The sequence below is a fragment of the Belonocnema kinseyi genome, chromosome 4 (genome assembly GCF_010883055.1).
Source record: "Belonocnema kinseyi isolate 2016_QV_RU_SX_M_011 chromosome 4, B_treatae_v1, whole genome shotgun sequence".
NCBI classification, from domain to species: Eukaryota; Metazoa; Arthropoda; class Insecta; order Hymenoptera; family Cynipidae; genus Belonocnema; species Belonocnema kinseyi.
In genome coordinates this window covers 53,949,269-53,971,225 of record NC_046660.1, presented here as the reverse complement: position 1 = coordinate 53,971,225, position 21,957 = coordinate 53,949,269, and the positions used below count along the sequence as shown (strand labels likewise).

General features: G+C 27.9%; 1 protein-coding gene across 1 annotated transcript in view; it reads left to right on the top strand.

The window, feature by feature from the left end:
- Positions 1–565: 565 nt before the first annotated feature.
- LOC117172134 (suppressor of lurcher protein 1) overlaps positions 566–21,957 on the top strand; it is an 89,552-nt gene continuing 68,160 nt past the window's right edge. Inside the window, exon 1 of the mRNA XM_033359931.1 lies at positions 566–738. Coding sequence (XP_033215822.1) covers positions 566–738 — 173 coding nt within the window. The remainder of the gene's footprint in view (positions 739–21,957) is intronic.

Genomic DNA, 21,957 nt, shown 5'->3' with positions numbered 1-21,957 from the left:
CGACTTTTTAGGTCGAGAATTATTTCTGTTTGTTGAGAGGTCTACTTTTTAGTTAAAAATTTAATTATCTCATTAAAAATTTATCATTCTTGATTGAAAATTAACTGTTTTGTTAAAAATTCATCTTTTCGGAATTAAAAATAAACGGTTTGCTAAAACATTTGACTTTCCAGCTTGAAAAATAAACTATTTTGTTGAAAATTTACCATTCATGGTAGAAAAGTTATCTTTCTTGATTGAAAATTAACTTCTTTTTATATAAATTTCACTGTCTTATAAAAAATGTATCTCTTTGTCTTAAAAATTAAAATATTTGATTGAATTTTATTCTTTATTCTTTGAGAATCGGACCATGCTGAAAATTTAACTATGTTTTTAAAAATGCAACTATTATGTTAAAAATCAAATTACTTTTGGAAAATTTAAATATTTAAATAGATGTTAAGCCCAGCTAGGTCTCGACTAGACTGCAGTGAGGACATTTTTTTATTTCATTAAAATTATAATTCATAGCAACTTTTTAACATAAAAATGTTGTTTCTTTGTTACAGCTTCTACCTGTGATATGGTGTTTAATAGTGACACTACTAAAACTGGTGTGGTGACCTCACCGGGATATCCAAATCCGTATCAATCGAGAGTTCGATGTAATTACGATTTCCAAGGTAGAGGGAAGGAACGTGTTCAAATAATATTTCAAGACTTTAACCTTTATCATTCTTCAGAAAGTACAAAAGAGTAAGTAAAAGTACTGCAATTTATAATTTAGTTTATAAATGTTTTAGAAAATTTTTATCTTCTTGTTTGTAGAAAAGTGTCAATTTCCCTATGTTGGACTATAAAATAATCTCTGTGACTCTGGAAATTAATTTTTACAACTCACTAGAAACAACAGTAAAATTGTTAAAAAACGTTAAATATTCAAGAAAGCACTTGAATTTGGATTAAATATTTGAATTTTCATCCAGAAAGTATAAATTTCCAACAAAAAATAGAATGTTTAAATTTTCATTAAAGAAAATTTATTTTCAACTTTAAAAGGAAAGAAACTGCAATTAGAAAGGAAAGCAATTTTTACAAATTAAATTTTCAATCGAAAAGATGAATTTTTAACTGAAATGATAAATCATCATCTAAAAAAAGGATTTCGTTAACGAAGGAGTTCAACTTTGAATGAAGTCGTGAAATTTGCATGTAAAAAGATACATTTTCAACTTAAAATGAGCACTTTTTTAACCATAAATAGAACAATTAAATTTTTAGTCAAAAGATTCATTTTTAACTTAAAAATAATAATCAATAAAAAAAATAGTTCAATTTTTAACCAAGCATGTAAATTTTGAATTAAAATTATAAATCTTCACGGGAAAAAATCCTTTTTCAAAAAGTAATTTAAGTTTCAACGAAAACTTTACATTTTTAACTAAGAAGATAAATTTTCAAATAAGAATAAAAAATGTGTAACAAATGGGCAAATGTTCTACAAAAGACATCAAATTTCAAAAAATTGTTAAATTTTCTACTAAAGGAATGAATATTTACTTTAAAAAATGCTTAGCAAAAAGTTGAACTTTTAACCAGATAGTTGATTTGTAATTATAAAGATTAACTTTGAACAGAAAGGATTAACTTTTAAAATATGAATTTTTAACCACGATGAAAATTTTTCTATGAGAAAAAAAGAATTCTCGATCTAATAGTTTATTTTTCATCTAAAACAGATAATTTACAATCCAACACTTTACGTTACAACTGAAAAAGTTAAAATTTCAAAAAATGATGTAATTATTCAATGTTTAATTTGAAAAAAAAATTAACTAAAATAAATTGTTAACAAAGAAGTTCAACTTTTATATTACTATGTTTAATTTTTAAACAAAAATCATTCTTTTTGAAAAATATAGAATTGATATTTCAAACCAAAAAAATTTTAATCTTAAATAAAAAGCATTTGAATTTAACAAAAAAACGAATTTTCAGCAAAATAGTGAATCACTCAATTCAAACATATTAATAATCAGCAAAACAGTTGAATTTTCAACAATAAAGAATGATTTTGAAACAAGAATATAGTTTCAGTCAAAAATATTAATTTGTAAATAAAAAAAAAAACTAATTTTCAACCAAAGAAATTAGTTTTAAATCAAAAAGAATAATTTTCTACCAGAAGAAGGATAATTTTATCAAATAGCAAAGAAATAAATTTTCAAAAAAAGAGTTTAAGTTTTAACCAAGAGAATTAATTTTAAATAAGAAAAGTACAAGAATTTTCAACCAAACAGTTACGTTGTGAAATAAAAATAACAAAATTTTTGACTCAAAATAAAAAATTTTCATCAAAAAACGGAATCTTTAAATTTTTGGTAGAAAAATTAAATTTAAACCGAAAAATAACAAAATTTCAACAAAAAAAAACAGTGAATTTTTCAATAACAAAAGTAATTTCGAACAATAGATTTAAATTTTTTAAAAATATTTAAATTTTGAGCTAATAAAGGTAAATTAAAAAAAAAAGAATATTTTCGATGTATTTTAAAACCAAAAAGACGAATTTTTAACGAAAATAATGATTTCTTAACTAGAAGGTTTGATTTTTTAGTTAAAGACAGTCAAGAAAAAAAAATACCACCCCTTTACTTAATTTTTAATCCAAAAAAGCTATTTTTCTACAAAATATTATAATTTATATCACAAAAGTAGGAATTTTTAATAAGAAAGTTAATTCTTAACAAAAATATTTAATTTAAAAGACGAACTGATAAATTTTCAACAAGCCAGTTGAATTTTCAATCAAAGCGAATAACTTTCATAGAAAATTGTAGAATTTTAAAAAATATAATAAAATTTGCAACGTGATAATAACATTTTTAACCAAAAAAGATTCAGTTTTAACCAAAAGTATAACATTTGACCTTTAGAACAAAAATAATTAACTTTCGTCTAAAAATAGTTTGATTTTAAACAAAAGAAACAAATGGTCGACTAATCATTATTTCAGTTGACTATTCATTTCTCTGTTTTGGTATTGTTAATTTTTCTAAAGTTCTATAAATTACTTTGTTGCCTCCAAAAAAATTTTTTTTAGATTTACGTAGCTCAATTATTCGTCGAAGCTTAATGAAAATTTATAGCAGGCAATTGATTTTAAAAATCGGATCATTTTCATATACAATTTTCTGCCAAAAAAAAATATCCAAAATCCATGTAAAAGCATTAAATAACATTTTATTCCAATTTCGGTATTTCATTAACTGGCGTTCACTTTGTACTTACATTTTTCAAACGCCGACCCGACTTTGATTGTATTTCACACCAAAATTTATCTCTTAAACTGACACAATAAAATTGTTACTGGTTCAATCAGTATTTTAAGTTATCCCTGGTGAACCGGTGATTTTCCGAATTAGGCTTTGCGAACCAGTAAGTAATTTCATTAAAACAGTTAATTAAATATAAATTTCATTCATAAATATTTTAAATTTATTTTTAATCTTTATTTATAAATATCCACGTTTATTGTTTTGAATTGTTTTTTAAAAATAATGCAAAGATTTCCACTAAAGTGATTAATGCTAAGTGCCCTGCCTAACCAGCTGACGGACGACTACACATAGGACTGACCACTGGCAGTAACCAGCGAACCTAACTTATGAAACCATTGGCGGAACTGTACTGATTGAACCCGTGAAATCGCACTGGGTGCCAGTGACAAACTGTTCGCTCTTTCAACTAGTGAGATTTCACTGGTACATTTTATGAGAGTATAATATTGATCAAATCCGCAGAGAATTTTCAGATCGAAAAGTTTTAAAGGCTATAAAATAATTCTTTGAATTCGTGGCACTTGAAAGGTCCACCACGATTTCAATAAAATCGAGAGGACAAAGCACATAGGAGAAACTTCGGAATTCTTAAAATTTATACATCTCTCGATTCGCACACATTGGTCGAAATTCGATTTTTGCCTTACAATATTCCAGAACATTTACCCTAACAGGAGAAGAAAGTGAATAAATATCTGGACTTTCAATCAGAAACTCAATACCATAAGATTCGAAACTGGAAATGGGAAAACATCAAATATACGCAAAGCTGCAAATGAAATCTGTACTTATTTTATATTTTTTCCACATCGTCGGGCTCGGAAATAGGTATCAAAAAGTTTATGGAAATTGAAGGTTGTCTAAAAAGCGTACTCTGGGGTAAAAGTGCATTAAAAATTATGACTTGAGAAACTTGTTAGCTAATCCAAACAGTTACGGGAATTTGAATGCATTACGGCGGAAACAAGAAAAAGTAGGAAGTGTGCATAATTGACTACCACTCTAGTTGCTGACGTAATTAGTCTTTAAATTAAAAAGCTAATTGAACAGTCATGCGCAGGAAAAAGTAATTTCGTCTTCTTTTTTTTGACAGTATTTCATTTTTAAACTTTAATAGCTTTCAAAAGTTTTTTATTATCCTTTGCTTAAACAATGGTTCTCACGAGATTTTACATGCATTGTTGTCGAAAACCTGATTAGGTGCGACATTGTTTGAATAGGACTTTTAGTGGCTGTTTTCAGTGGGTTTATTTATTAATAAAGATTAACGACTTTTCTGCAGCATCAATTTTGTAGGCCGAAATTTACAAATAAGTTATTTTATTTCATGGCACAATTTTTCCTATACGATCCTAAATATAATTTAGAAAAAGAACATTTTAATTGTTACATACTTTTCAAGATATGAGCGAAATTAAATTATTGACAAAAACTGGTAATATATAAATTTAGCAAATCCAATTATGAAGTAAATTTACGAAATCGGTGTCATTAAAAAAAAGGTCGGTACCAGTAAAATTCTCGTTAACGGTACCAACTGAGATTTCTGGGAAAATTTCACATAATGTAGTTTTTTTAAACATTAATTTTAGGTTTTGAAGATTTCAAAACGTGTCAAAAAAGAATCTGGAAGACTTACATACAATTTTTTACATTTTTTATTATTCAACAAATTTCGGGGATTTCTTATCTTACTTTGTTTTTTTAATTAAGTTTAAGGAATATTTAAAAACATTTTGAAACCATTCAAACGACATTTAGTAATTGTGAAAAAGAATCTAGAAACTTTTCAGACCATTTTTTTTTAATTTTGAAGAGCGTGACCAACTTTAAACAACAAATCCAAAATTTAAAAAGATTAAAAAAAAATTTGAAGGATTTTAACAAAATGAAAGAATATTTTCAATGACTTTTGACATTAAATCAATAATTTTAGGTAAGAATTGACAAAATGTCAAAAATATGTGAAATGATTTCTAAAACTTTCTAGAAAAAACCCACAGAATTTTATAACAACATTTTTCATTGTTGAATATTTCAAAATTTTAAGAAAAAATGTGAATCAAATTAAGAAATACTCGAAAGTTTGAAAAAAATGTAAAAATAATTTGAGACTTCATAATATTTTAACATGTTTAAAATAAAATCTAAATTTCTGAAGATTTGGAAACAAAATTTTAAAGTATTTTAGGAATTTTTTAATGGTTCAAGATATATAAAAGTATATTCGTAAAGTTTCTGGAAAAATTTAAACTTATTTCACATTTTTTAATATTATGAATTTTACCAACTTTTTGGAAAAAAATTCCGAAAAAAATAAGATTTTAAAGAATTTTTCATAATTTCAACAGAATAAAAGAATACTTGAAATGATTTTATATATAAAATAGTAAATTTTAGATGACAATTTTAAAAAAAATGTCAAATGATTTGAAACAAATTCTAAAGAGAGTTTATAAAATCTTAAAACAATTCTTTCAATTTTCGAATATTGCAAGCTTTTAGAAGAAATTTCTCAGACGTTTTGAAGAGATTCAAAAATAATTTAAAACTTTAAAATATTTCAACATGTTTAAAACAAGTGGTGAATTTCTAAAGAGTTCGAAACAAAATTTTAAGTCTTTCAGAGATTTTCAAATTTTAAAATAAAAATAAAAGAATTGTGTAAGTTTATTCTGCAGTTTTTAAAAGAATAAAAGATCATTTAAAATTTTAGAGAATTAAAAAAAATGTAAAACAAAATGTACATTTGTAAAGATTTAAAAAACAAATTTTGAAATTTTTTGAGCATTTGAAAGATTTCCGAAAAGTTGTCAATTTTTTCTAATTCTTTAAAACTTCTAAAAATTCTAAATAACTTTTTAACTGGCAAGGATATTTCCTAAAATTCTGTGCAATATTGTGATTTTGTATAAAAAATTATTGTTTCCCTAAAATTATTATTTTGTTGAAATTTTCTTCTATCTTAAATTAAAATTTGTTTTGCGCTCACCGAATTTTGGTGAACCTAGCCACGGCCATAAAATTTACAACTGAAATCGTGTATCTTCAAACAAACAAAAAAATCATTTTCAACAAAATAGTTGAATTTTCGACTTTGCAGATAAATTTTTCACCAAAAATGGACTCATTAAATTTTTAGTTAAAAAAACCAAAATTTAGCAAAACAAAAAACTGAGTTTTCAATCAAGTTTGTTGGAAGCACCTTACATCAAAAAGTTCAAGTTTTATTCAAGTAGTTGTATTTCAAACTAAAAAGAAAAATGTTCTATCAAGAAGTTAAAGAAATCATTTTAAAAATATTTACATTTTTTCCTGAAAACGAACACATTTTTAAAAATATAGATTAACTTTCCATAAAATATTTGTACTTGCCACTAAAACCAAAAATGATATATTAAAATTTCCACGTAAGAAATTGCTTTTCAGCGAATAAATACTGATTTTGAACCAATTCTATTTAACGAAAAATTAAGAATTGTTAACAAAATATTACAATCTTTAACCAAATAAATGAATATTTCAAATAATTGTATCATCTATTTGCCTTTTTTACCAAAGAGATGAATTTTCAAATAAAGTGACAATTCATCAACAAAATGGCCTAAAATATGAATTTACGAAGAGTCTAGAATAACGGGAAATCTAAGTTTCATCAATTTAAATTAGAGACAAAATTAGGGACATAAATTACGTAACAGCTTAAGTGGGGCAGGGGTCAAGAGGTTGGTTGAAAATTCCTCTTTTTGGGTTAAAAATGCAACTATTTCGTAAAAAATGTACTTTTTAAATGAAATTCTAATTTTGGCAATAAAAATTGCAATTGAAATTTTTTTATAATAAAAATTCGAATTATTTTTTTAAAATTGTTTTTTATATTCAAAAATTCGTATTTTAGTAGAAATTTTATTTTTTGAATAAAAATGTAACTGTTTCGTTTACAATTTAAGAGTTTTGTTTTAAAGTCATTCAATTTGGGTAAGAATTCTGCTGTTTTATTAAAAATTCAACTATTAAGTAGAAAATTTACGTGTTGAAAAGTGAACTGAAATGTCGTTTGTTGTAATTTTGAATATTTTGTTGAAAACTGATAGTTTTTAATTCAAAATTTTACTATTCGTTAAAAATTCAAATATAATAACTTTTCATTAGTTTCAACTCCCATATCTTATTATTTTTAAGCCAAAAATGTTATTTAAATATTTACAAGAGGAAAAGGGAATATTGAAAAGAACCGTAACCTAATTTAAATGCCGCCCCTTAATTTTAATTTGTAATTTCTTTGATTGTATTTTTAAAGAGAAGGAAATTAAATTCTCCAAAAAGGAAAATGATGCAGGAATTTTTCGGTGAATTGATTGAACTAATGAAAGTCAATACAAAAAATTGACATCTTCAAATACTTTTTTTATTAAATGAATATTGGGAAAAAAGAAGATAACAAATTCGAGGCTTTTCTTCTACTATTAAGCTCAAATGAACAGAGGCTACGGTTTATTCAGGCGTGCTATTTTTTGCTATTCAATATAATCATTGCCAGTGGCACTGCTGTCGGACAATCGAATCGGAATATTGCTCTGAATGTCAAATTTCACGTTGAGTCGAGTTTCGACAGTTTGAAAATTGTATCGCGATTTCCTCGTGAAACCGAGCGCAAAAACAATTCCAATTGGAGAACAACGACGTGTTTCAAAAAGCAATTTTAGTTGACTCAACAATATTTGCCGATGCGGTAAAAAAACTGTTGACTGTAAAAAAAAAAGTTGCTGAACAATTATCGGATCGCAGATGTTTTGCAAACTTTTCTATGTAAGTAAAAAACAAAGTTGTTTTTAAAAACAGACTTGTTACCAGTGAAAATTATCTTAAGAAATGTATTTTTTAAAATTTTTTAATAACTAGTGCTGCCTTAACCTTTTTAGTTTAAATAGTTAAATTTTTCAAGGAATAGTCGAACTCTCAGATAAGAAATATTGAGCTTCTTCCCGCAAAGTTAAATTTTCAACAAATATTGATGAATTTCTAAACTAAAAAGTCAACTTTTCTGCTAGAAAAAATGAATTTAGAATCCACAAGGACAAATTTTCTGACCAAAAAGACCAATTTTTAACAGCACCTTGGAATGTTCAAGAACGCTTTTGAATTTTTGACCAAAAGAGATAACTTTAAACAAAATAATTATATTTTAAACTAAAGAGATGAATTTTCAACGAAAACAATTAATCATCAAACAAAAAAATTAATTTTTAACAAAGATACTGTTTTTCTAGAAACTAGACGACCTTAGCGTTACATCCCAGTCTAGCCCCTGAAAAGTCAATCTGTGGCAGGCCAGTAACGACCCAAGGCGGACTAGACAAAAACTGTACAACGACAAGAAATTTTGCCACCCGCGTTTATTCATTAAAATCAATGTTTTTTATTTAAAATGACATCATCAGGAGTATTATTTCGATTTCTCGAATCGAAGAAAAACATTTTTTTACAGATCAAATTTTAGGTACGACAACTACCTAAAATAAAGAAACTAGACAGGGGGAAGTATCTTGCGAACAGGAAAAGAAATATAAATTCTTAAAAAATAGGGTAAAAGGGGGGGGGTAGTATGAAGTGGCGATGCCCATTTGATCGCCGTTTACCTGGTTGTTCTACCCCATTTACCCAGCTTTCCCTCATTAAGCTTAAGGATCGCCATACTCTGTCACTGACCCTTGACAACAAGATGTCCTTTGTACTAATGAGGAATAAAATAAGGAACAAGATATTTTACAATTTTACAATTAGTAATTTAGAAATATTGTATTCTAAATCAGCATTCTTTAATGAATCCAATGACATTTTAAGTGCGTTAATAAGTCGAAAATTATAATGAGTGGAATATGCTATTTTCCTTCATAAATAGTAGTAAATTAGAATTGTTTTTTAGGCCACATATAGATTAACTAAAATTAAACTTTAGCAGTTGTAAATGTCCATATTCCGAGAAATTTTAAACTGTTATGCTACTTAACTTTCTTCAATATTTTCAACACAAAAGCTTGAATGTCGCCTAGAATAAAAGAATTATGTTTCTTATTTCATTATTTATTAGTATAAAGGACCCCTATGCTTGCAAGGGTCGGCGACAGCGTCTGGCGATCCCTCAGATGCAGGAAAGGAAGGCGGATAGAGGGGCTAGAACATCCGGATATGCGCCTAAAAAAGTTGAAGCGTGATTTATGAATGGCCCCTCATGTGAAATGAACCTTGGGCAGCCGTAAATCTTCCTTAGAATACAGTCTAAAAATAATTTTTTCCGTAAATTGAATCTATAGAAAAGACATTTCTGATTGTTGCTTTCAGATGTGAAGATGTGGATTCGTTAGTGGCTTACGTCTACGTAGATGGAAAGCCTGAAAAAATTGATGCCTTTTGCGGGGAAATGCAAACTCGTCCACTAATGAGCAACGGACCTCGGTTGCTTCTAGAATTTCGAGGGAAGGAATCTTCGAGGCATGTCAAAGGTTTCAAAGCTTCATATTTCTTCACTGAAAGTAAGCTCGTGTTACAAATTCTTTTTCATTACTGTCTATTACAAACGTCATTCACCTTAGTTACTTGAGGGAAACGTAGCGAGCTTCAATTTTTAGAAAATGAAATCAGTGCCCGTGTAGAAACTTTGCTACGGCCCAGACTCGTTCCAGACCAGGCCAAATCTGGCCCAGATCTGGAAAACGGACCTGGGCCTGATCGCTACTGAAACACACGGTCCAATCAGAACCAGATCTGGTACCTGATCTGGCCGCCCAATCAGCAACCCAACTGCGCCCGACCAATTTCCATTTAAGAGCCATTTTTGAAATTTATTATATCTTATAATTTTGTTTCCAATTATAATTAAAGTACTAAGTATTAATACAAATACAAATGCAAAATCAATACATTTTTTATTCTTTCCGACTTCGTTCTTCACGATGTCCGCCTTAGTCCATCGCATTTCCAATGATTGCGCTAATATTTGTCTATACTTTTTCCGCAGTAACTCTTAAATTTACGTAGGGGGTACTACGAAGAAATCCAAAAGGATTTTAAAATTCCTCAAGGATTAATTCTTCGGCTCGTGAATTTACTCAAGGACTTCAAAAATACTCCTGAATTTCATCGCCTTTTCCTTGTCAATGGTAATTCATGACCTGAAGACACTTCCTTGATCAAAAATTAAATTTAAATCTATCTTGATACATTAAATATAAATATTAAAGACAACAAATTTAGTTGTTCTTTTTTCAAATCAAATGTTTAAATCTTCATGCCAAGAAGACAAATTTCTTAGCAGACAGTTGAATTTTTAACTCCAAAACTTCAATTTTCGGCAAACAAGTTTATTTTCACCCAATTGATATGAATTTTCAACCAAGAAAGATGAATTTCCTGCTATAAAGGATGCATTTTTTATCCAAAAATACGAATTTTTAACAAAATGCATGAATCTTTAAGCAAATAATTGACTTTTCAATTTAAAAAAAAGGTATGACCTAGAATAGAGTCATTAAATCTTTAGTTTAAAAAACCCAACATTCAAAAAAAGAACTGACTTTTAATCAGTTGAATTTAACTTAAGAAGATAAATTTTATACAAAATAGTTCAATCATCAAACAAATAGGCTATTTTTCAACAAACAAGATAGATTTTCTACCCTGGCATACGAATTTTCAATTGAATAGTCAAGTTCTTAAGCTAAAAAGTTTAATGTTTCAGAAAATTTTTGCATTCCCTACAAGAGAAAAAGGAATTTTCTACAAATAAGTTAAGTTCCAATCAAGTAAACTGAATTTTCAACGAAATACTATAGTTGAATTTTCAACTAAAAAATATTAAATTTCTACCAATAATGGAATTCTTTACAGTTTTTGTTAAAAAATATAATTAGAAAAAAATCTTCACTAGTTTAATTTAACCATAAAAGACAAATTTTTAATCGAATCTTTGAATCTTTAACCAAAATAATGAATTTTCAACAAACAAGATTAATTTTATCTCCAAATGCAAGAAATTTTAGCACAATACCCAAGTTTTTAAGCTGAAGCGTGGAATGTTTCCATAAAAAGTTGACTTTTCAAAAGGAGAAAAAGAATTTTTGAAAGCAAAGGTAATTTTCAACGAAATATTTTCATTTTAAAATAAAAAAAAAATTCAACTAAAGATGGAATTTTCAAATTTTCATTTCGAAAAACGATTTTTAAAAAATCAAGCAATTGAATTTAAATACAAAAGACAAATTATTAAACAAAATATTTGAATGATCTCACAAATAGATGAAATTTTAACAAAAAAGATTAATTTTATACCCAAATACATGAATTTTCCAAAACCTATTCAAGTTTTTAATCTAAAAAGTCGAACCTTTTAGAAAACATTGGCCCTTTAGACTGAGAAAGAATCATTTCTTGCAAGCATGTTAATTTTCAATCAAGAAACATATATTTTCAATGAAATACTTTAATTATTAATTAAAAATATCAATTTGCAACCAAAAATGGCATTATTTAAAGTTTCAGTTTAAGAAACTAATTTTCAACGAAAAAAGTTATGACCACTTGAATTTAACTATGAAAGTCGATTTTCTAACATAATAGTTGGATCCTTAAATAAATAATTGAATTTTAACAAACAAGAATTTTGAAAAGGTCAAATGAAAAAAACTAACGACTAAAAAGTGGAATGTTTAAAAAAAAGGTTAAAATTTAAACTAGAAAATTTTTAACCTAACTTTCAATTCAAGTTTTTAATTTTCAAATAAACATTTTAATTTCTTACAAAAGTAGTAGAATTTTCAACCAAAAATTGAAATTTTTAACAGAAAATCTCATTTACTACCAAATTGTTGAATGGTAGTGTCTAAGCACAATTATTAAACTTTTAATTAAAAAAAAAAGAATTCTGTACTAAAAACTTTAATTTTCAACCGAAAAATATGAACTTCTAACAGAAAAGTTAATTTACCACCAAATAAATTAAATTAGTGGAATTTGAAATAAAAGTGTTGAACCTTCAACCACAAACAAAGTACCTAATCGTTCATATTTCATCCAAAATGATTCTGACTCAAAACCAAAAAAAGCTAATTTTAATTTAAAAAAAAAAAATAGATTTTCTACTAAATGATTAAATCCTCAACTAGAAGAGATTGATTTTGAACTAAGCAGTTTCATTAAAAGAAAAGGATAAATTCTCAAGTACAAGATTAAGTTTCAATTTAAAATATCAATTTTTAGCCAAAAATTAAATTTTCGTATTTTCAAGAAAGGTAATAATTCTAAAAGAAAGAATTCTTAGAATAATAGTTCAATTTTCCACCAAAGAGACGAATTTTCAACTAAAATGTGGAATCTTCAAAAAAAAAATTTTAGCAAAAGAACTCAACGGTCAACCAATAGGATTTAATTTTTAACAAAAATTTTTATTTTTTTACCAAAAAGATTTATTTTATAACAAAAAAAAAAAGAATTATTAACAAAATGCATAACATTTCAGAAAAGTAATTAAACCAAAAAATTAAGGGGCAGATTTTTCAACTTAAGAAAATTAGGTTTTAACCAAGAATAGTTGGATTTTCTTTCTGAACCTTATCTCTTATATTAATCTTCCGATCATGTTTATCTTTAAAATAAATTAATGTTTTTAAATAAAGTTTTCTTATTTAATTAAAAGTATTTTAATACTAGTTTCAAATAGCTGAAACTTATTATTATTGCTTTAGCGATTGAACCTCTAAGTTAAGAGAAAATAGTGCCTTTCTAGTCTGGAAGAAACGCGCAGAACTTAAAGCTTGGCGTTTGGGGTTCGATTCTCCGTGCCTGTGAATTTCGATTTTTTTTATCTTTCTTCCCCAACATTGCCTTACATGTATGGCAATATTGCTATGCCAGCGTTTAAAAACTACAATATCCTGTATTGGAACCTTACCTTGCGTCTCGGATATATAATTCTCATAAGAATAATGGAAAATTCCTAAAGAAATTTCGTACAGTGCAGATCTAAATTTGACAGATGATCGAGTATGGAATTCATGCATAGTCGACCCAAAAATAGAAAAAATAGGCATCATTGAAATAAGGTATCTACACGTGCTTTGGTTGAGATCAACCCATAATATACGATCTTGTCGTCAAATCTGCTTCGCCTCTTACGCAGCCATGACAGTTGTACTGTGTCAAAATTTCAATTTTCGTTGAGCATTCCATCGATGAGTGCAATGCATCTTTCTCGAAGGCCGTTTATCACATATTCTCGGGTTCTCTTCACGTACGAACAAAAATCGCTCTTGACAAAAAATACACTTTCCTGATGCAGATTGCACAACTCAAAAAAAAATCACGAATGATTTATTTTCGTGGCGTCTCTCCCCTTTCCTCATTTTCTAATAGAGGAGTTAGCGAACGAAACGTGATACATTCCTTTTTTTAGGGTGTGTCCAAAAAGTCCGGCTATTTGGTCCAAAATTTCAGTACACATAACCACGACCTTTTTTAGATTAAGACAATGATTGTTCTTGTACATTTGGAATATCATCAATTCGATTATTAAAACTAATTTGAGAAAAATGCCCCTATAGTTTTAACTCGTATCTATAAAATTAAATAGGGTGATGGATGCAACAAGTCGAATGGTCCACTCGAGACAATTTATCTCAAAACAAAAATTATCAAAACTTATAAAAAATTACTTGCGTATTCAGCTTGACGTGGCCGATACATTTTTTTCATGAAACTTTTTCATTCGACAATTATTACTTAAGATAATCGATAAAAACTTATAAAGTTTTCAGATCAATAATCGATGTTTTATAAAACACAAGTCACGATTATTCGACCGTTTTTTGATGAAAATGCTTGAAATTTGTATGGTGTTTTTCTCGATACATAAGCGATGACTATAAGCAATGTACTTTGTTAAAAAAGGTACAATGTTTTTTTATTATTAACAGATTAATTCCGAACGAAAACCACGTTTCGGCAACTTCGAACAGTGTGCTAGTCATCAAAAATATGTTAGTTGAAATAAGTTATCGGGAGAAAATTTTTCACTAGACTTTGAGAAAGTTTCCCTGAAAAGGACTGAAATTTTATTCATGCGCCATCAGATTTTCTTGAAAATCTTGAAAATTTCCCAAGATATGGAGGTAATAAAATTTTACGAAGTGATGATCAACAAAATAAAAAGTTTTCAATTCGCATTGATGAAGTGACTTTCCTATTGGGTTTCGAATGCGCTCGTATGCGCCACTTTCAAAATAAATAAAAAACCATAACCGGCCTCCTCATTGCCACTTGTTACCAATCCATCGCCTGTAGATATCTCCAAATAACCTAAATTGCACTATACAATTTTATGAGGGGCTTTTCGTATATGATTTCAAATATTTTTATTATTTATTTGGAGTTATCATCAGATAGGGGATCGTAACAAGTAGTAATAAGGGGGTTGGTTATGGTTTTTGGTTAATTTTGAAACTAGCGCATATGAGCACATTTGAAATTATTAAAGATAGGTCTGATAAATTTGAAAAAAAATTATTAGTTTAGAAAAATGACGCCAGCCCCTCACCCAACTTTTTGATCGCTGATAATTTGGTTATCAATGTGGCGCAAAATTTTTTCTTTATAGCGAATAGGAGCACGTTTGAAAATCTTCAAGATCATGTGTTTTAAATTTTGATTTTTCCAAAAAGGGGATAGCGTAACGCTAGCCCCCCCCCCCCCCCTTCCTCGCAACACCTGATATAACTCCTACAGTTTTGTGGCGCCTACATTTTTATTGGTGGCGCAATTGAGCGCATTTGGGGCGCAATTCAGTAGACTATAGAAAACTCGAAAATTAAGAGTGGTGGGCTACATATGCAGAAATTTCCCCACCTTTCCCTATTTGAAGTTGGTTTCTGATGGAGCCCCTATCAGAATATCTAGTCTAGAAAAAACTGGTAGGGCCCCTATCGAAATATCTAGTCTAGAAAAATCTGATGGGTGCCCCGTCAGGTTCACATGCTTTGTATAGATATGGCAAATCTATCTGTGTCTAATGGGGCCCCGGTCAGAGAATTCCTAAAATCGTATATTGCCTAAACTATAATTTTGATGCTTTTGAATGTTTCAGGATGCAAAAATAATGTATTTATGAGTATTTAAACTCTACAATGTACATTTTTGTACACGTTAACAGTTTGCATATTTTACATTTAAATAATTTCGTATAATAATAAATATTTAATTTAAAAAAGGGAGTTTGAAATTTTGTGTTTTAGCTTTCTGAACCTGTAGGTTATGAGGATGGCTTTTTCATCGAGTTTCAACTTTTCGGTTTAGCGCAGTGGTTAGCACTCCCGACTGCTAGGACCATTAATATTTAAAGTAAAAATACTCGAAATTAATTAATATTTATTTTTAAATACCTTTTTTGTCTTATCGTTAGAGTGTAGCAGTAGTGGTTGTTAAAATTACCTAAAATGTTTAAATAAACTTTCAATTTTTGAAAACATATATGATATTCGGATCGTATACAGTCGCATGATGATGAACGAATAAAAAAAATAGCTGCCAGTAGCGTGACAGTACCCTGTAGGAGACCCGCATCTTCTCTTCTCTTTAATTGGATTGAAGGCGGGCTGACCACACTAGAACTCTACTAGAACATCTAGTAGGCCCCCGTAGCCCCAGTGTTACGTTCCAGGTAGGGCCCTGGTTAGTTTTCTCTCTAAAGCCTGACCAGAGGTAGGGAAAACTAGTCAGGGCACCACTAGAGCTCATTTGAAATTTCTGCACGGGTAGTGTAACTGACCTAAAAATCTGCATCTCATCTTCAAGTTTCAAGTGGGACATGAGATTCGCTTGTGGGCATACTTTTCGCGTTCAACCTCACATACCTCGAAATATTTTGGTTTTTTGGACTAGTACCTATTAGGATTGTTGCTGTTTGCCGCTGCTCCTTTGTGATAGAGTAATAATGTTCGATAACCAGAGCACTGCAGCGGCAGCACACAGTGGGGAAAACAATGACTTTTTTAGTTCGAAATAACGTACAGCCCACAAATATTGACAGAAAAAATTGTCACCTTCGTTGCATAGATTAATGAGATGCTCCAATATTATACAATAAAAAAAAGTTTGCAAACAAATTATTTGTTGAAAATATGTTTTCTACTATTATCCATTATCATAAGTTTTCTTTAAGTCATATAGCAAAAAATTTGAATAGAAACAGTATTATATTGAACAAATTTACACGTAAGATTATAATTGTTTATAATATAATATAAACAAATTTAATGAAAAAATTCAATGATTAGGCATTTTGACTGAAAAAATTCGTTTTTTTCGGTGTCATTTTTTAAAATTAGTAATCTTATGATAATTCTAGCAAAATTTAGAATTTTTTATTAATCTCATGATCTTTTAAACAAATTCAATAAACAAATGCATTATTGGGGACTCTTTCGACGGAAAAATTCTTTTTTTTCGATATCAGAATTTTAATTGTGATCTTCATAATAAATTCAGCAACATTCATCATGAGTTGATAAATTTTATGATTTTTAAAAACAAATTTAACAAACAAATGCATTATTCGAGCAGCTGTGAACGAAAAAAATACTTTTTTCGATATCATTTATCAATAAGTTCCCAATTAAAGAATTATATAAAAAAAATCTTTTTTTTCGAAAGATGTCCGACTAATGCATTTATTTATTAATTATTTTCATATATAAAATATATCAACCAATTATGAATTTCCTGGAATCATCATGAAGTTTCTAATTAAAAAGACTGACGTCGAAAAAGAGGAATTTTGCCGCCCACAGATGCCCGAATAATGTATTTGTTTGAAGCAATTCTAAAATTTATTAACTTATGAATTTTGCTGAAGTTGTCATAAAGTTCCCAACTGAAAAAACTGGGTTTGAAAAAATCGAATTTTTGCTTTGATAGATGCCTCAATAACGTATTTATTTAGTAAATTTGTTTTAAAAAGTAACAAAATTGATCAAAAAAGTATAAATTTTGCAGAAGTTATCATGAACTTCCGAATTAAAAAAGTCGAAATAGATAAAAACGAATTTTTCTGTCGACAAATGCATGATTAATGCATTTTTCATTAAATTTCGTTTAAAGAAATCATCAAATTTATCAAATTATTATGAATGTTGCTCAAGTTGTCATAAAATTCGCAACTAAAAAGACTGGCATTGAAAAAAACTTAATTTTACAGCCGACAAATGCGCGAATAATGCATTTCTTTATTAAATTTGTTAAAAAAGATCATAAGATTAATCAACAAATTATGAATTTTGCTGAAATTATCATAAAGTTTCTAATTTGAAAAAATTTGCATCGAAAAAAAGAATTTTTCCCTCGAAAAATGCCTCATTACTCCATTTCCTTATTAAATTTGTTTAAAATATAAACAATTATAATCTTCAGAAAAATTTTTTTCATGTAATATTGTTTTGTTAAAATTTCTTGCAATATAACTTGAAAAAACGTATAATTATGGGAGATCATAGAAAACATGTATTCAACAAATAATTTTTTTATAAAATTTTTTGTTATTTATTGTCAAATATTGGAACGTCACACTGTGCTCTGCAAATTTTTGGGGAAACTTTTTCAAAGTCTAGTGAGCAACTTTCTCGGAATAACTTATTTCAAATAACATTTTTTCGATGACCGACATACAGGTCAAAGTTGGGGAAACGTGAATTTTGATCGGAATTAATTTGTTATTAAACAAAAACAAGCATAACTTTTTTTAACAAATTACATTGCTAATTGTCATCGTTTGTATATTGAGAAGACACCACACAAATTTGAACTATTTTGATAAACAAAGGGCCGAAATAATCGTCAGTTATTTTTTATAAAAAATAGATTTTTAATCGGAAAGTTTTCAAAGTTTTTATGGATAATCTTGAGTAATAATCATCGATTGAAAAAGTTTAATGAGAAAACTTTGTCGGATGCATCAAGCTGAATACGCAAATATATTTTCTTTCACGTTTCATTCAGTTTTTTTATCGATAAATTGTCCCGAGTGGACAATACTTGTACGCGCTTTCGAGCGTTTAACAAGTTGTTGCATCGGCCATCTCAAGTGAAGTTGAGGACAACAAATTTTATTAACCTTTTTCAAATTATTTTAAATTTTGCAATCTTTTGCTTACTTATAATATGTAATTTTAAAATACTTTAACATTAAATTTTTATCCATGAAAAATAGTAATTATTTATAAAATTATCTTGTGCTTGTATATGTAAATATGAAATCTCAAATTTATATCGTTAGAACATGATTAATCAGTAAAATATGCCTTAGCTGTATCAAGAGTGAATATATCCATTCATTTTTGCAAAAGTGAAAATATTATTAAGTTTCAACATTGATAAACCAAGTAACGTATGTTTTAAAAAGGATCCATTAAAAACGGTTGAATTTTCATCAAAAATGATATAGTTTAATCTTTATTTGAAGGAGTTAATTTTCAATCAAAAAATTAACGAATTTTCAACAAAATAGTTGAATTTTCAAGCGATGATGTAAAAGCGATGAATTTTAAAACCAAAAATACAAATTTTCGACACAATAGTTGAATTTAATAACAAACTGAAATTTCAGTCCAGAAAGAAAAAAAATGCCAATTAAATTATTAAACATTTAAGAATGATTTTTTAAAAAGATGACTTTTTAACCAAACTGTTCATTTCTCAAAAAAATAATTACATTTCAAATCAATAGTTTAATTTTCCTCCGAAAAGATGAATTTTCAACAAAGAAGATTAAGTTCCTACAGAAAAAGACAAGTTTTCAACAAACTACAACAATTTTCAAACAAATATTTAAATTTTGAAACTAAAGAAGATAATTTTTAATTAATAATATAATAGTTAAAATGTTTTTCATTAAAGCCCCAGAGATCAATTTTCAACTAAAAGTATGAATCTTGAACTAGAAAAAAATAAATTTTCAATTAAATAGTTAAATTTTCAAACAAGGAGTTGAATTAACAGTTGGAAAAAATGATTTTTCAATAAAGGATATAATAATTAATACTTCAACCTAAAAATATTTTTAAATTTTAAGTTGATTACAGTTGAATTAAACCAAAAATGTGAATTTTCATGAAAATAAATTTATATTTAATTCGCAAATATTTAGTATCTTGTTAATCCGAAAACCCTGAAATCGATTAAGTGATTATTGAATTGGTTTTTTGATGACACTTAATTCATGATTCAGTTATATTTAGTCAGCTACAGTTCAGCATCAAATGTGAGAACAAGCATGGTTTGTATATTTGAAACTTTTAAGAATGTAAAAAATTATAGTGATTAATCAATTATTATATATATTTTGAAAATATTTTTTTACTTTCTAATCATGTATGTGTCATTTCGCAGGCTTTGCACCTGAAGTTTAAATTACGACAGCTGAAAAAATCCCTAACAATTGTTGTATAGATTTCCACACACATTGCTTTAATTTGTTAATTAATAACTTTTCAGTGATGAGGTTTATTATCCAAACTAGTAAGGGTAAATTAGAAATAAATAATGTTTTTAATTTGTTTAGTCAAGTTTTCATCTAAGCTAAAGCAATATCATTTTAAAATATCTTTCATACTGGGATTGTGAATGATTTTGTAAATTCTGTAGATTTAAAATTTCGAAAGATGTAATATTCACGTTGCTTAAAAGCTTGCAGATTCTTTCGCGAAATTTTTGTTCAAGCTGAAACATTTCACTCCAGCACCCATTTACCGTACACAGGTGCAAATTGGGATTTCACGACTTCATTAACTCATTTAAAAATTAAGAAATGTTCAAAACTTATTGAAAGACATGTGTTTTTGGTGTAAAATTTTCCGTAGAATACAATGCTGCATTTGAAATTAACAAAAAAATGAATTTTGTTATTAAAAAATTGTTTTAAACAAAGTATGTTTTTGAAAAAATGATTCTTTCTCTTGAAAAATCGTTTTTTTTCTCCATTTTAATAAAATTCAACGAAACCAGCGCGACTCATTAGCTAAAACATTGTTTTTCGAGAAAAAAAAAACAATATAATTATACTAAGTCTTTTCACCACGCCCCCGAAGTTACTATATTTCCAAAAATCGAATTACGTGCTTTCAGAGTGGAGAAGTAAGATTAAATATATTAAATAACAAGGAAATACTATAAAACCATTTATTTATCATAAAAATTATTTTAATACTTAAAAAATACAAGGAAATAGTTATTTCTCGGCAAAACGCTCGCATTTAATGGATACAGGTGCACTATGGTCGTCACACATTCTGCGCATGCAGTTCGAGCACCTGATGAAGAATTTGAAAACATTTTATCTGTCGTAAATAAAAATATAAATTGAATGAATACATATTTTTAGGGACTTTCATGCAAACTTTGTTATTATATGTTTTATATATTTTACAAAGATAGTTTTCTTACCACAAAGAATATTGCAATTTTTCTTTTTGTTAAAACTTCCTGTTTTTACAATATGAGGAGCAATTTTTTAAGATCCATGCAATAACTTTTGCAATAACTAATAAATAATAACTAATAAACTTCCATCTTCACTGCCTTTGGACAAATTCTCCTCTTCCGAATCCGACAGAGATGCTACTACATCTTTCGTACTTCGGAGATTATAAACCCGGGCGCTCATTCTGAAACATAAATTATCAAATAATTATTGTAAATGGATTATTATTAGAAATTAATTACGAAAATGTACACAAATTTTATTAAAAGCAAATTGATTTATGGTGGCTATCGAATGCGAAAAAGTGTTTTCTTAGCAATTTATTTTAATAAATATATTAAAATGTATAATTATTGTAAGAAAGATTGATTTTACTGACTTTCAATAGAAATCCAAGTGCCCAACAGCAAAATTCACTACTTTTATATTTCGTAGTTGGCAACGACGCTGCACACACACACACACACAAGGAACACTTGTGCAAATATGTACTTACTCGAAGTTCAGTACCTGCTATTTTGGCAGCTAAGCCACAAATACACGCGGACTCAACGACAATAGATCCTAGAGAGGTATTGAACATTTGTCGTAGAGAGGGTATCTTGGAAAAGTGAAAGCGGAAAATTCTAGCAACTTGAAAATTTTGTTGGTGCAGATTCACACCAGTGTACGTCCAGAGGGTTTTCACGAGAATCATTCTTTTTCTAGACCACTTCTCGCCTGTCTCGCTCGGTATGTAACTCTACTCACCATAATACTCTCCCGTACTCAAAATTAATTTTTCTTCACGAAATAATAATTAAAGTAAAATCTTAAAATCTATTTAGAAATTTAATACGCAGAACTATTACTCGGTGTTGACAATTTCGATATAGACGCAGTGTTCGAAAATAAACGTAACCAATTAGAGACTTGCGTTTGTCATGGTTACGGTAACCAAAACCAGGATTCGACAACAGCTTGTCACAAAACTCACAACATGGTTTATATGAGAAAATAGTTTTTAAAAATGTTTGAGAAGAGGTTTACAAAAATAACATTTTAATAAAAGCATGAGCTTAACTTATATTTTTAATCGAAAAATTAAATAATAAATTGAATTCGAGTCAACTTAAA